Source organism: Puntigrus tetrazona, chromosome 9, assembly GCF_018831695.1.
Source record: "Puntigrus tetrazona isolate hp1 chromosome 9, ASM1883169v1, whole genome shotgun sequence".
In the NCBI taxonomy this organism is placed as follows: Eukaryota; Metazoa; Chordata; class Actinopteri; order Cypriniformes; family Cyprinidae; genus Puntigrus; species Puntigrus tetrazona.
Genome location: NC_056707.1, coordinates 23,714,139 through 23,729,479, shown reverse-complemented (window position 1 = coordinate 23,729,479; position 15,341 = coordinate 23,714,139). Strand labels below are relative to the sequence as shown.

The following is a 15,341-nucleotide window of genomic DNA, read 5'->3' as shown; positions in this document are numbered from 1 at the left end:
CCAAGAACCGCCCACATAGACGACCATAGTAGTTTTGGTTTTATGTTCCGTTTAGAGTCGGATTTATCTGGAATAGATTATCCTGTAATAGACTAGTGACGAAACAAAGAATAATAATTCAAATATATCAGTCTCTATGATTGATTACACAGAAAACATTAAAAAATAGCGAAAAGATGTGAAGACTTTGTGATCAGAAATCCTTTCAGTACAAAAGTTCTGATTATTAACTTAAAAATGAATCGGATAGCCAGTTTACTTGCTACTTAGTGCCTCAAATGTTTAAAGATATAATGGGACTAACCTGAAAAGTTAGTTCAAAGTTTAAAATCAAAAGTTTCATCAGTGACTTTAATTTTTAAATCTTACTGACCATTTATTTACCAAGTGCATTTATTGCAACATGCTCTAGAACTTTAGGTATTACATTTTATACCGAACCAACCAAAAACTATTTGAATGCAAGCAGGAGATGCAGATTTAGGGCATGGCCATCTGACTCCTCCCCAGCGTAAAAGCTGAAGCTTTCATTGTAATGACAAGGTGGTCTCTGGCCAGAAGGCGCACTAAAGCGCACACATCTCAGAAAAACCAATTTCAATTTGTGGGTAAGTCGAAAACATATCTCAGCCTGCTGGGTGGTAACCCCTCTCGTGACATGGAAGAGGTTTGCTTCAGGGCTGTATTATTACGCAGTAGGTGAATATCCTTGATGTGTAACAAAAAAAGTCACTTTAGGCAACTTTTCAACTGAGGTGTTTGAGCAACTCTTATTTTGAGGATCACTGTGGCAACCCCGACTACAAAACTTGAGCCAGTGCTTCAGGGAATGTTGACTATCTGCTCCGATTAACGTGTTGGTAGTGATGCAGATAAAAATCTGATAAGAAAACATTGTACAAGACTCAGAAGCCAGTTTTCATTCCTTCAAGCTATCGAATTAAACTGGCAAACGTTGCTTCAGCGAACACTGGTGAAATGGCGGTGCCGGTTCGGTGATGGCTAAAAATTTCTCTCGAAGTTATGAACAAATTTTCTTCCTTTAACATGATTAAAACATCCATTCATTTATCCGGTCTTTAATAATGTTCTTGAAACATTAGCGCAAAAACTCAAGCCCAACACTATTTACAGTATACATCATTCATCAAATGGTTTATTTAAATGATTTAGTTAAACATCAGTTTTAAATGTTGTTTCTTGTTTTATGATGTTTAGAGAACATTCAAAATTTTAGCGAAAAGTTAACAAACCCTAAGCCTAACCCTAATCCTAACGCTAACTAAAAGTACATGTAGTTAACTAATATTATGTAGTACTTAACTGTATAATTACTCTGTAACAACAACGCCTTAAATAAACTGTACCCCCATAAGTGAACTTGCAAAATGTTCTTTGTCAACCAGGTTAATTGTCTTTTGTTGGAGGACAATGTGGTTGTCATGGTTCACCAGTCAAGAACCAAAACGGCACTAACTAGAATAATCAAGCGAAAAATGAATGCTAGCCTAAACTGTTTTTTTCAGCAGGTGTGTAAAATTAATATTTGCTAAAAGTATTTCCTAAAATAAATTGACAAACGATGGAGGAAAATCCTGAAAGACTTCAAAGAGAGCCACGAGCGATGGGTTTCCCATGTGAAATGAGTTAAACAACGCATTAGTAAAGCCCTAGCACATTATTATCATGTAAACAAAGACTGGATCAGGTTCAGTAGGGAATTGTTCTCCATTAGTTTCATATCTCGCCATGGTGTAAATCTGCCAAACCTTTTCAGTTTTTCCATAAACTATTCAGGTTATGAATGTTCTCTTGGGCCGGAGGAAATGTACCCCACCTTTAGAAGAGGCTCCTCTCTGTTGTGGTCGCTGGCACGTTTAGAGATTTAATTTCTTAATTTATCACCGGAGTTTTGAACTCTGTCTGAAGTTTTGTTCCCTTCGCGCATTTAGCATTCACGCAATGCGAGTTGATGTGCCAGCGCGTGTCCCCACCCCTGTGGAGTTCTGTCACAGTGCATGTGTGTGACTCCAGTCTGCTTCTTTCATCTCCCACTTCATGGGCCTCTCAGTCATAACCACAAAAGAAAAATGGTATGTTCTCACTTTCTTTCTCTCCATCCCCCCTCTGTGTTATTCTCATGATTTTTAATTCCCTTCTCCAGCTCTCAAGCACTGCAGAGGTTAAAGGTGCACTCGGTAATGTTTTCCTCATTAAAAAAGGTTTTACACATAAAGAAATGAATAGCACTTTTGATTAATGTAATTAGAACGATGTACACATGAGATGAAGGCCGTTTGATTCTACTTGGAGAGGATCACATGACCAGCCTTCTAATGTCTGGACCATCCACTTTTTCAGTGACTTGGTTTCCAGATGTGAGACAATTCTATGAAAAGGGTGCCTTTTTTTAATATGTACATTTTAGTCATTTAAAATTTGTCATTATATAGAATATTTTATATTATATTGCATATTTAAAATCCTACTAAAAGTGCTAACCACTGCACTACGTTAACAAAAAAGCTGTTAGAGCGCAACATTGTGAACCAAAATGAATGTTTCTGATTAACATTATGGTTAACAACCAAAATAAAGGGCAGAAAAAACATAGTATTTAAGTTGGAAACTTATGACTAAAAGAAAACAAAAATATATATATGAATAAATAATAATAATTGTGTTTAGAAATTAAATCAACATATACCTCTTCAGTATGTCATTTAAATAAATGTTTCAGATAAATCATCCCTTTTTAACTATTTAAAATGGAATTAATTTAGTGAGATTGGGGTTGGGTGGTGGGTAATGCATGTTATGTTATGTTTTTATGGAAATATTTTTAAATAAATGCATGCATATATTTAATATGTATAACGTATATTTCAAATATTTAAATAGCACAGAAAAGCAACAATCTTAACAAAATAATATTTTAACAAAATTTGTGTAAATTATGTTACATTTAAAAGTGCATGCAAAAGCTCCATTAATGGAATGACCTTTGATTCCAGAGCCGTTATTCGTCCATAACTGGATTTTCAACACTCTACAACAGAAAAATCCCAGAATCTCGCACCACCAGCGGCTGCGTGCTGCAGATCTGCAGAAAGAAATGATTACAAACCCTCGTTTCAAATGTACACCCATATATCTGTCTCAGATTACTATTGCTTGTCACCAGAAAACTAATGTGCTTGCACGGCTTCATATGATGAAGAGAGGATGGCAACTAATGCCTGTGTGTTTCTGACATGCCCCGTGTGAACCAGTTAAACAGCTGCCATCTCTAAAGCCCAGAGGGACCTCTCCAATGTGTTACACAGAACAAGAAACCGTCTGATTGTGGGTCTCACTGTGGTTAACCCCAATGCTACATTGAACATTGCATTTTGTGACCTTGTTTATATTTGGTGTCTGTGTGACAAAGAATTATAGTACTATAGTACTAAACACATATTTATCTAAATTACTCTCAACATTAGAATAAATGAGCTTGTAACTAGTATGAACTTTATGCAAAGTAATTATTTTCTAATTCTATTACTCTATTTGTCATTTCTGGTTATGCATTTTATTAAGTGTGCATTGTTGTGCCTTCCTTACTGCATATATGACAGCTTTGAGAGAAATATTTAATCACGCTCTGTCTCATAATCAGCCTACAAAAACACGATAAACACATTATAGGGAATACTCCCTTCATAAAATATCAACACAAAAAAACTAAATATACCAAAGACTTTGGCTCAAGTTAATTAAGCTGACACCAAACCTGACGATGCTTTAATTCCTTGACCTCCTTTAAAATAAAGCAGAGAGTGAACGCCTGATCTCAGTTGTTTGTATAATCATTACCTCTTCTTGTAGTCGTTCTTTTTCTTTGATGTGTTCACAGTCCAGTGTTCCTTGGCTAGGATATGTTAGTTTAAGCCAGTCTTTCTTGTGGTTTTCCGGACTGGCTAATAAAGTATGCACTTTTTTTCCCCCGTAAGTGTTTACGTTTGCTAAACTTGTGGGATATTAGCAATGTCTTTAATATTTTCAGTTGGCCATACAGTGGATTACTCATCTTCTCCTTGGCAATTCCAGCATTTTCTTTTTTTTTTTTTTCGTTTTTACTTTTTCTGTTCTCGTAATGGCTTTTCCAATCCTGTCATTAAATAGTTTTATATCTGTTTGTGCAATAATGTTTTGTTCTGCTTTAGTCAAAAAGCCAAATCATAAAGTTCTCTGCCAGTAGGGCAGGAAGTCTATGGCACCATCACTGTCTTTCGCATCTAACACCATTTCTCGCTCTTGCTTGACGTATCTTGCCAAAGCCGACCGCTCAGCAGCTTGCGAATGTACATGACGGTCGATTTTTTAAAATGACAGTCCCTTTGAAGACTGATGAATTGTCCACCTTTGATCTGATATTAGTTTAATACAGAGCGCAGTGTGTGGCCTGGGAATAACGAGCCCACCTTCTGAAGATTCATTGCATGACTTTAGAATGTCCTGCATTTATATATGTGTAGATATTAATCTTAAACACATTCTGCTTTCCAAACAATGAACATTAGAGACAGTTGAACTGTTATCCATTTTTCATTTGCATCTGGAGCCAGACTGGATTTTTTTCAGCCCACTTTAGGCCTCTTTCCTCAAGTACCTTTTGAGAGCTTATAAACCCGAGAAGCAGTAAAATATGAGATAAATATATGATCACGTGCAGGCTCAGTTCCAAAACCTAGCTGCCTCGCTGTCTACGCTTACATATTAAATGCTCTCTAAGACAGCATATTAACTATATACTGTACTCCATAAGTGGCTGACTGGAAATGTTGATAGAATGACCTGGGGATTGCATCACCTGTGAAGGATATTTGGCCAAAAGCAGGGATCAAAATCATGACGCCTACCTTTTGGAGCCTCTTACACATTAAAATACTATGTCTAAATAAATGCCTATGTACGTGTGTAACTCATCAGGTTTTGGAAAAAAACTAAAGTCAACGCACATGTCCAGGTCTAAATCTGTGGGCCGTCATACAATTTGGGAAAGAAAACCTCTTTATTTGTTAATCCAAATGTGCGAAAGATTAAATGTACCTTTAAGCTGGTGTATGACAAATATTCCACTCCCACTATGTGATGATGTGGCAGATTCCTACTAAAGGATTTTCATCATGTAGTGCAAAAGACCCGTCGACATACCAGTGTCTTGAATGACAGATAAAGATGTGTGACTGGAAGGTGAGTAAATGAGAAAAGGGATCTGATTACGCTGTCTACAACATTCAAATGTTCAAGGAAACATTAACCTGTTTCTAAGAACAAATTATGTGAACATTAGAAATGCATACCATTTCTTATATTATTATCATGTATTCTGTATGATGACAAGGTTGGGTACCAAAAAGGATATATAAAAAAAGTATTTATTAGTTAGCGGACGGTTTTATTCAAATCAACATTAGCATTCGGGGTACATTTTATGAGTTTTTACTTTAGGTCTGCCTAGGAATCGAACCTTGGTAAACCTTGACCTTGGCATTTCTAGCACCGTATCCTACCGTTTCAGCAACAGGAAGAAAATAGTATACATTTACATCACATTTATGCATTTGGTAGATCTTTTTATCGGTTCTTTCTTTTTCTGGGAACCAAACATGACCTTGGCATTGCTTTTGCAGTGCTGTACTGTTCGAGCTACAGGAAACATATAATAGGTGCAATACATCACATTTATGTCTTTGGTGGATGCTTTTATCCAAAATAACTTGAATAAGATAAAAGGTACGTTTTCCAAAATTACGTACATGCATTCAAGGTACACATTTTAAGTGCTTTTTTTTCCCCATGAGAACTGAACCCATAACCTTGACATTGTTATTGCACTGGTGTACTGTTTGAACTACAGAAAGAATTTGACATTTGTATATTTGGTAAATTCTTTTATCCGAAAGATGCTTTTATCCATTTCATCTAGGAATCGAACCTATTACCGTGGCCTTTCTAGTGGCATGCTTTCTGTTAAATGTACAGTACTATGGAAATGCAAGTAGGCACATAAAAGTAGTTCAAAGAACTTGCTATATTTAAAGTCTACAGAAGCCATCTGAGAGCTTTGTGTGAGAAACGGATGAAAACTTTCATTTTTGGAACCTCAATCATTCTACTAACAGTAACCCAGCTAACCATAATGCGTGACATCACCAGTCAAAAATGTTTTTTACACGATTATTAACATATTACCTTAAATTGATGCACTGGCTTCATCTCTAGCTTTTTTTTATTTTTCCTTTCTCTGCAGTGGGTTATAATATAGCCTAGTTGTCCATCAATTATGATAATTTGTATTAAGCCGCACACATGAGGTGAGAGCGAGAGCATTGGCAGAGATGCAGCAATGCACGTCACATGTGCTTATACTGTTCATCATAAAATACGTGTTTTATAATTACATTTAGTCTCTATAATATGCATGCTCAGGTTTAGATTTTTATTTATGCATATGTATGTATTATTCTAAATAATACTCTGCGTATAGGGAGAGGCGGTACTGTGTAGTATACATATCATCCTAATTCTGACTTGGTTAATTAGTAGAATGTCTGAAGTGGACTAGCAAACTAAAGTGTAATCAATTTTTGTGTTCCACTGAATAAAGCAAGTCATTTCGAATGACAAAAGAGTGGGTTAACGATAACAGAATTTATTTAATAATTACCAAAGTTAGCACAGGTCAAGCGTTATCCTACAAGCCCTGCTGCTGTCAAGTCCATCGGAAACTTCAGCCAGAAGCCAATGCCAACAGCAGCAGGAAGGCCTGGCAGCGGGTGCTGGCTTGGAGGCTGATTAGCTCTGCAGGCATTAGAGGATTATTACCTGATTGGTGGCTTTCGGAGAGGCAACCCGACGAGCTCCCATGTTCCGATGGGGCTGAATCCCACAAGGCCATCATTCCTGGAATTAAGGGTTCATGTGGCGCTTGATCTCCCAGTGCCAGGTGCAGGGAACCCAGAGGTGGAGTGCGCTAGGATTTATGAAGAAATTTGAGTATCTGCAAGAGCGTCAAGTCAATCCCAGAACGAGGCATGCATACGCTGGCACGCTAACATGCGCACACACAACCTCGCAGGTCAAGTGCACAAGGCCATTCTTGTCATCCAACCCTCTTGACTGGGACATTGAGACATGCATAAAAATATTTGATAATACCAGTGCTGTTTTACAATCCTGCGGCTGTGTAAATTAAGTTGGCCTGCGTATAAGCCAAATAATAAAATTACAAGTCAAAGGTATAAGCCTCAAGCCACGTTAACTAATCATCTTATCATAATCCTGGGAAAAATGTTGTATCGGATCCAAAAATCAGATTGACGCAATTATAAGAAATCAGATCTGAATCTGAAATCTAATACATGCATTTATGGTGAGAAAAAAAATCACCTCATTTAATTGAAAGATTCCAACATTTTGGTTAGATCAGGTATGCCCAACCTTGATTCTGGCGATTGACTGTCCTGCAAAGTTTAGCTTCAAGTCTAACCAAACACACCTGAAGCAACTAATTACGATCTTCAGGATCACTTGAAAATTAAAGGTTTGTTTGATTAGAGTTAAACCTAAACTTTGCAGGACAGTCGATCGCCACGAGCATGGTTGAGCACCCGTGGGTAAGATCATTAATGATGTCGACCTAAAATAGTTCGAACAAATGTAAATTTCAACTTAATAAATGGTGAACAAAGAAATCTCATAAAGTGTTATATTTCAGTAGGGTTTAGGGTCTAAACTTGTTTCCTGGCTGTCGTGTTTAACCTTCACGAATGAGTCTAAAGCCTCCCTGGAGCAAACCACAGGAGCGCAAAGACTACGAAACCGACTAATTGTCTGCTGTGTTTTGGAAATAAGTATGCCCATTGACGTTTCAACCTCAGCGTCATCTTGAAAACGCAACATCCTCTTTATGTTCACCCATTTGATGAACATTTAGCTCCGCTGTGGAATATCTGACTGTAAACTGTCGTACATGTCCAGGTCTCATAAAATTCGGCGTGGAAGCTTTTAAAAGCAGCTTGTTTCACCAACAAGCTTTACCTGGATTTGCGAGGGCTTCGTTTTTCCATCTGCTCCCACACTAATTTAGGCCGTTCTTTCTTTACTTCCTTCCCCCCCCTCCCCAACTTCCCATGACTTTTCCCAAAAACCTGATCTCAGCACCAGCCCAACCTCCATCCCTTCCCGTTACCCAGCCCATCCCAGCGTGTCTTTGTTCCAGCGCATGATGTAATGCTCGAACAAGCTCTCGGGGACCTGGGAGATACAAGCCTCGACAAAGGGAACTAGATCTCTTTTCATGCATGAGATCTAGATAGAGCTGCGTGTTTCGACAAAGTGCAGGGAGAGGAGAGGCGAGAGCGTTAGAGCGAGCGAGAAAGCCACTTGTGTATAAATACTGATTACAGCGATAATGACTCAGATGAGTGTAGCATAATAAGCTCTTGATTGGTCCCCTGCATTACATTACAGTGTCACGGAAAAGAATTTTAAACACCGGTCAGGTTCGAACATTAAGGTGTAGTTTGTCTCTCATCTCATCATTTGATCCACACATGCATCCACCAATTGCCCCCGCTAGATCATGGTTTATTTTTACCCGAGCTCTAAGGGAGCAGGCTAGGAGCGATCTAACCGCTGTTTTGACGTTTCGGACCCAAACAAAGCTATTTCTCACAAATAAATCGACATCACGTAAACTCTGTTGTCTGCTGGATTCGCATGGATTTGAGAGATCACAGAGGCCTTAATTTCTGCCGAACAAATTGATTGGGTCTCGAACTGGATACAGCACATATTTTAAGGGGATCCTCATACGCCTCCAGTGCATGTGTTTAATGGAAATTGAGTATAACTACATGTTTACGTTTATGTGAGTGGTGCTTTCTCGACCAAAACAGTACATAGCCAATGCAGGGCGTTGTTACTGTAAGTTGCCCATCAAGTGGTCGCTATATGTTGCACAGTATAGGTGGTATAGCTAGTGTAGGTCAGAAAAGCAAACCTCGAAGGCTCATGAAATGCAGTTTTTTACAAAATCATGGTTTGTTAATGATTTGGATACTCCATATAATCAACACTGAACTGACATGAGCTGAATCATCCGTAGAGCTGTTTTGCATTTGAACTGAGTTTGCTTAATAGCTAATGAACTTTTACAACACTGACACAGTCACTGAAGTAAATTAAGTTTAATGCCACTATTGTCTTTTTTTAGAGCTGTTTTATTGTCGAAATTGCTTTCATTCCACTTTGCAACAATAATACTGTTATTTTCCTGTTTATTACTGTGAAGCTGCTTTGATACAGCCTGTATAAAAGTGCTATATAAATATTTTTACTTGACTTGGTGAAATCTGTTGTTAATGTCACACTTATGTTTGCATTGGGAATGACAGTCTATGTGGACATACTGGTAAAAATAGAGGGGTTTTTTTTTCCTTTTTTTTTTTTCAGTAAATTATCTAATCATCCTTAAATGAAATGGATTTGCTTTAGAAGCAACAATGCATATTTTCCAACTTTTCATGATGCACTCAGATTTGTTTCACTTGTTTTAAATTTAAACAATATTAAAATAAAAATAGAATCTGCCAGTACAGCACAACAAAAACACTTATATTGAAGATACCTTCTCATAAGTTATTAGGAAACTAATGCCACGTCAACACGCCAGCTGAGCAACTTGGGCTCACAATGGAATCTGGAAACTCTAGAAAGTGAACGAATATAGAGTTCTTCCTATTGACAAGTGCAAAAATAGGGAGCGTGGAGGATGGAATAACAGAGCACCCCTGGAAGCCATCTGCAAACGAGTTTGGAGGTCACTCAGAGACGGCATGTTCTGTGCACAATGCCTTTTGGATATAGTAGTTACTGGCACAGATTTTAATGTATTGCAAGTCTTGTACAGCTGTTGCTCCCAGACTTGTAAAAAAACTTTCTTGCTACTTAAAAAAAAAAAAAAAAACAGTCTTACCTAAAACAAACTGCAACTCAGTGGCTCAGCAGGTCCACCCTCGTGGCCCGTTAGACCACTTGCTGGGACCCATAAATCCATAGACACGCTGAATTCTATTTGAAGGCAGCATACAGTTGCAGCCTTCGAGAAATAGGTGTTTTTTCTGTGGCTTTATATAACATTTCGTCAGAAGTCTTTGCTGTGGTCTATTTGCTGTGGTTTATCTGGAGTGCATTAATGTACTGCGCTGAGACTGGCTGACTGCTATGACACAGGGCGGATGGAGAGGGGTGTTTGTGCGTGCCATTCGGCATTTCACTACGTGGACAATACAGATTAACGTTTTCATTCTTCCCCATTGTTTCTGTTTTGCTCTGTGTATACTGAACGGCATTACGTTATTACCTCATGGGCACGCCTGCAGCTCATGGCGAGAATAATATATTCCAGAGAGGCTGATACAAAAAAACAATTTCTTTCTCAAATTTTAGAGGCAGCACCTTTAAAGGCAAAGAACTGAATTTGTTTAAACAAAAAAATAAATAAATAAAAAAATAATATATATATATATATATATATATATATATATATATATATATATATAAATAAAAAAAAAATATATATATATATATATATATTATATATATATTATATATATATATATATATATATATATGTGTGTGTGTGTGTGTGTGTGTGTTACATTTCATGCAGTGTGAAACGATGAATGAAAAATGAATGAGTATATATTGTATATTTTGTACATTATAATACAATATAGTTATTGTCTCAAAAGAGAGGGTCGATTCTGAATCGTTAAATCGAATCAAGTTCCAAGCCGTTTCATGTTGACATCAACACGAAAAATTAGCATATTGCCCACCCACTTGTTGATCTTTTCATGTTGGCCTGAATGAAAATGCTAGTTTATTTTGCATTTTCGCTTTTGGAGCATAAAATTAGCTGTTTCCCTGGTAACGCTGTTAACAAATCAGCACTGTTCTCACAAACAGATGATAAAGCATATCAGGCATTACAGACACAATGAAATGACCAAATGACCATTCACCGCAGATTAGCATCATGCAAAGGAGGGCTTGGGAAAATTAATTGTTGACCAAATCCTTTCATAGTCGTTGAGCAAGTAAGGTATAAAAATAAATATCTTTTAACCTTGCATGCATGTCAGCACGTTCTTGTGGACTCCCAAAACCAAAATATGAACCTTTCATTACCGTAATAGTGCCACTTTAAAATATCATTTATTTTTCTGATGTCAACCCTGTTTTTTTTTTTTTTTTTAGCAGCCATTTCTCTAGACTCTAGATAATAATATTATGCATGTAGAATATTCAGAATTTTTTTCAGAAACACAAATTTACTCTGAATTTTTGTTTACTTTTTGTATTTCTTTAAATCACAATATTTTGGCTGTGATAATTGTGCAGTGAAAAATCTGATATCGTGACAGCCATAGTTCAATTCCATCTTTAGGTTAAAGTGTAAAAGGGGCTTGTCTGGCAGGCAGGTATCCTCCTGCATACTGGCAGCGCTGACTGTAGCCAGAGGCTTATTTACAACTGAGCCTGCACTTGCTCTGAATCACTTCAGCCTGACAAGAGGCAAACACACAAGCTCAAGTTCATGCCTGCCTTAAAGAGATATAGACGCATGTGCTGTAAGTGCTTGCAGCGAAGCTACTTCCAAGGTTTCCATTCGAGCTATGCGTGTTATTTAATATCACATACACAAGTTTATTCATTAAAAGTCTCGATCAGGTTGCGTGTGGCGCACCGAATGTGGGTGTGCATTTCCAGAAAAACTGTAAAAAGAAATAATATGCTAGCTGGCTGCTGTTATCTTAATAACTCTATGTTTGCGTGTGGTCGAATACAACAGGCATCAAAATTGTTCAGCGCTCCTACCTCTGACGTAGATTAGCCAGACCTGCCAGCCAGCTGTATTCTCAAAATATACTGTAATGTATGGTCACACATTGGAACCATGAATTAAGTGGGCAGTGGAAACAAAACAAGTTGTTCGCGTTACGGTGCTAAGCTCTGAGTCAGCCGCAGGTTATGGAGCTACTTGATAAATGTGCTTCATAGTCAAGCTCTCTTTTTGCCACTTTCCTACTTTATTTGTGTCCCTTAGAGGCAGAGATACTGTTATCTAGCATAAAATTGTCCTATGACATGTAGCCGGTTTTAAACTCATCAGAATTTGCATCCCCCATTTAAAATAATAATAAAATAAGCATTTCTATAACTTCAAACAAGCACTTGGTCACTTTTTAGATTATATATTGTGACGGGCGTCCCGAGCTACCATCAGCGTTGCCCTGGGAATAAACCACCATCACCTGGGAAAGCCACTAATCACCGGACTCGCCGCACCTGGAGCTCGTTTGCCGGTGGCCAGATAAGCCACGTCAGGCTCGCACTCCAGTGAGCTACGACACTCCTACATGCTGTCTCTGACTGTTATCTCTTTTGTATCTTCTAGAAGCCAGTCCTTGAACCGCGACACGGAGCTAATTCCCCCAAGAATCACCGTTGCCGTACTCACCGACTGCACCCAGAGCACCGAGCACCCAGAAGATAACGCCACTGACAGCGGTTGTGCACCGGCTCACCATTCACCTATCACCTATATATTGTTAAATAAACGCCCTCCGGGTTCAAACGCCTCTGTTTGTGCTGTGCTTCATCCGCCCCGTGACAAGTGGTGAGAATGCGCCATGTTGAAGCACTCACAAACACGCGAAACAAAGAGAAGAAAAAACGAAACATTACGCCGCGGACGCCATTTTGTTTAAAGGGCACCTACCCGACTCATCTTTTTCTTCTCTTTGTCCCCCTCCAGCTAAGCGCTCGCGACCCGGCCAGGAGATGGAGGAGCTGCTACAGCAACTCACAGAGGTGTCCCTTCGACAGCAGCAGATCGTAGAACACCTGGCGAACCGACAAGGGCAGCTCGAGCAGGAGCTCGCTGCCCAGGGTGCCGCCGCTCGACCGCGCCCCGCCGTGCCCGATCCCCGCATTCAAGCAGCGCAACTCCTTCCTAAAATGACCAGCTATGACGACCCAGAGATTTTTTTACAGATGTTCGAGAATGTCGCCGTCACGGAAGGATGGGATCGCCAAGAGTGGGCACGCGCGCTGGCCCCGCTGCTAACTGGAGAAGCGCAGCGCAGCTTCTATGCCATGCCGGCTGACCTGGCTGCCAACTATGACGACCTGAAACGGGAGATCCTCGGAAGGGTCGGTCTATCTCCGATCTGCGCAGCCCAGGGTTCTTTGACTGGGCGTTCCAACCACGCCCGACCGGCCGGGCTCAAGTCGCCGAGCTCACCCGTCTAGCCCAACATTGGCTACTGGATCAGGACCCGACCCCCGGCCAGATCGTCGAGAGGGTGGTCATCGACCGGCTCTTGCGGGCTCTTCCCCGATCCTACCGCCAGGCGGTCGGCATGCGCAATCCCCGGACGTCCTCGGAGTTAGTGGAAGCGGTCGAGCTGGCTGAAGCGGCACTCAAGAGGAAGCCGGGAGCGAGCGCCCACCTTTTCCCGGAGGGCACCCCAGGAGCAGCGCGCGCCGGAGGGCACCTGGCGGCCAGTAGAGCGGGCGGCGGGCCCTGCAGCAAAGGACGAACCCATGCCCACGGAAGCTTCTACCACCCCAGCTCGGGAACCCAGGCCTGGCTAGCGGGCTGTGGGTTACACCAGGAGGTGCCCCGGCGCCCGGCCGTCCCCATCGCCTTAAACGGGCGCAAGTTAAACGCCGTCCTGGACTCTGGCAGCGTTGTCAGCCTGGTCCAGTCCCGCCTGCTACCTCCCGTTCCACGCCCAAAACGCCTGCCGATAACCTGTGTCCATGGGGACACCAAGAAAGTCTCGACCCGCTGGGTCAAAATAACCACAGCAGGTGGAAGCTGGAACCTGGAGGTAGGCCTCGTCCAAGACCTACCGGTGCCGGTGATCCTCGGCGGGACTGGCCGGGCTTCCCGGAGGCTCTCAAGAACGCTGCCGGGCCGACAGCCCACCAAAGCTGCCGGAGAAGAAGAGAGGGCCCGCCGCCAGACTGCACTCATGACCTCCGACAGCGGGAGAGATGGTGAGTCCCCTCCTAACGCTAACGTATTCTTTGATGTGTTTCAGCAGGTTACTGGAGGGCTCATTCGGTCGGGCTCAACGGGACGATGATAGGCTAAAACACTGCTGGGATCAAGTGCGCTTCCTCGAGGAGAGGAAGTCCGGCCCAGCCCCATCCTCTCCGCACTTCATCGTGGAGAACGGTTTGCTCTACTGTGTTGCCCAGCGAAGGGGGGAGGAAAAGCGTCTGTTGGTGGTCCCAAAGTCAAAGGTGGACACGATATTGGAACTGGCCCACGCCCATCCATTGGCGGGACACTTAGGGTCGCCAACACCACCCAAAGGATCCGGGACCGTTTCCACTGGCCGGGCTGGATGGAGACGTACGAAACTTTTGCCAGGCTTGCCCTGAATGCCAGCGTACGTCGCCCCGGCCTCCTCCCCCCAGTCCGCTTATACCACTTCCTATCATCGAGGTGCCCTTCGAGCGCATCGGGATGGATCTGGTAGGGCCGCTGCCAAAGTCTGCCCGGGGCCACGAACATATTCTGGTGATTGTCGATTACGCCACCCGGTATCCAGAAGCTATCCCTCTCCGAAGGCTACCGCCAAGGCCATCGCCAAGAACTCTTCCTCCTCTCCACCCGTGTCGGCATCCCCAGTGAGATTCTGACCGACCAAGGCACCCCGTTCATGTCCCGTGTGATGGCCGACCTCTGCCGGCTGCTGAAGATTCATCAGCTGCGCACCTCTGTCTACCATCCCCAGACCGACGGCCTGGTCGAAAGATTCAATCAGACCCTCAAACGGATGCTTCGGCGGGTGACGGCCGAGGATCGCAGAGACTGGGACTTACTTCTCCCATACGTCCTCTTCGGGATTCGAGAGGTGCCCCAGGCCTCCACTGGGTTCACACCATTTGAACTGCTGTTTGGCCGTCAGCCCGAGGCCTGCTGGATGTCGCCAGGAGGCCTGGGAACAGCAGCAGCAGCCGGCGCGACCCAGAGGTCGGTCGTCGAACACGCCCAGGCCATGCGGGACCGGATCGAGCGGGTGATGCCTGGTGCGGGAGCACATGACGGAGGCCCAGAGAGCTCAGCAACGCCACTACAACCGCCCCTGCCCAGCCGCGAGAATTCCAAGTCGGCGACCGGGTCATGGTTCTGGTCCCCACCCAGGCCTGCAAGTTTCTGGCCACGTGGCAGGGACCGTACACCGTACTGGAACGGCTGGGCCCAG

The 15,341-nt window shown here is 42.1% G+C and overlaps 1 protein-coding gene across 1 annotated transcript; it reads left to right on the top strand.

The window, feature by feature from the left end:
- The first annotated feature begins 12,424 nt into the window (after positions 1-12,424).
- On the top strand, positions 12,425-13,371 carry LOC122351749. Its single transcript, XM_043249021.1, has 2 exons — positions 12,425-12,627; positions 12,875-13,371. The coding sequence occupies exons 1-2, from the start codon at positions 12,477-12,479 to the stop codon at positions 13,369-13,371; spliced, it is 648 nt and encodes a 215-aa protein (XP_043104956.1). The 5' UTR covers positions 12,425-12,476.
- The last annotated feature ends 1,970 nt before the right edge of the window (positions 13,372-15,341 follow it).

Bases quoted from the DNA above. Each gene is read 5' to 3' on its own strand.
- LOC122351749 (XM_043249021.1), top strand. From the start codon at position 12,477: ATGCTGTCTCTGACTGTTATCTCTTTTGTATCTTCTAGAAGCCAGTCC. The intron at 12,628-12,874 runs GTTGTGCACCGG...GTCCCCCTCCAG, and splicing joins AGATAACGCCACTGACAGCG to CTAAGCGCTCGCGACCCGGC.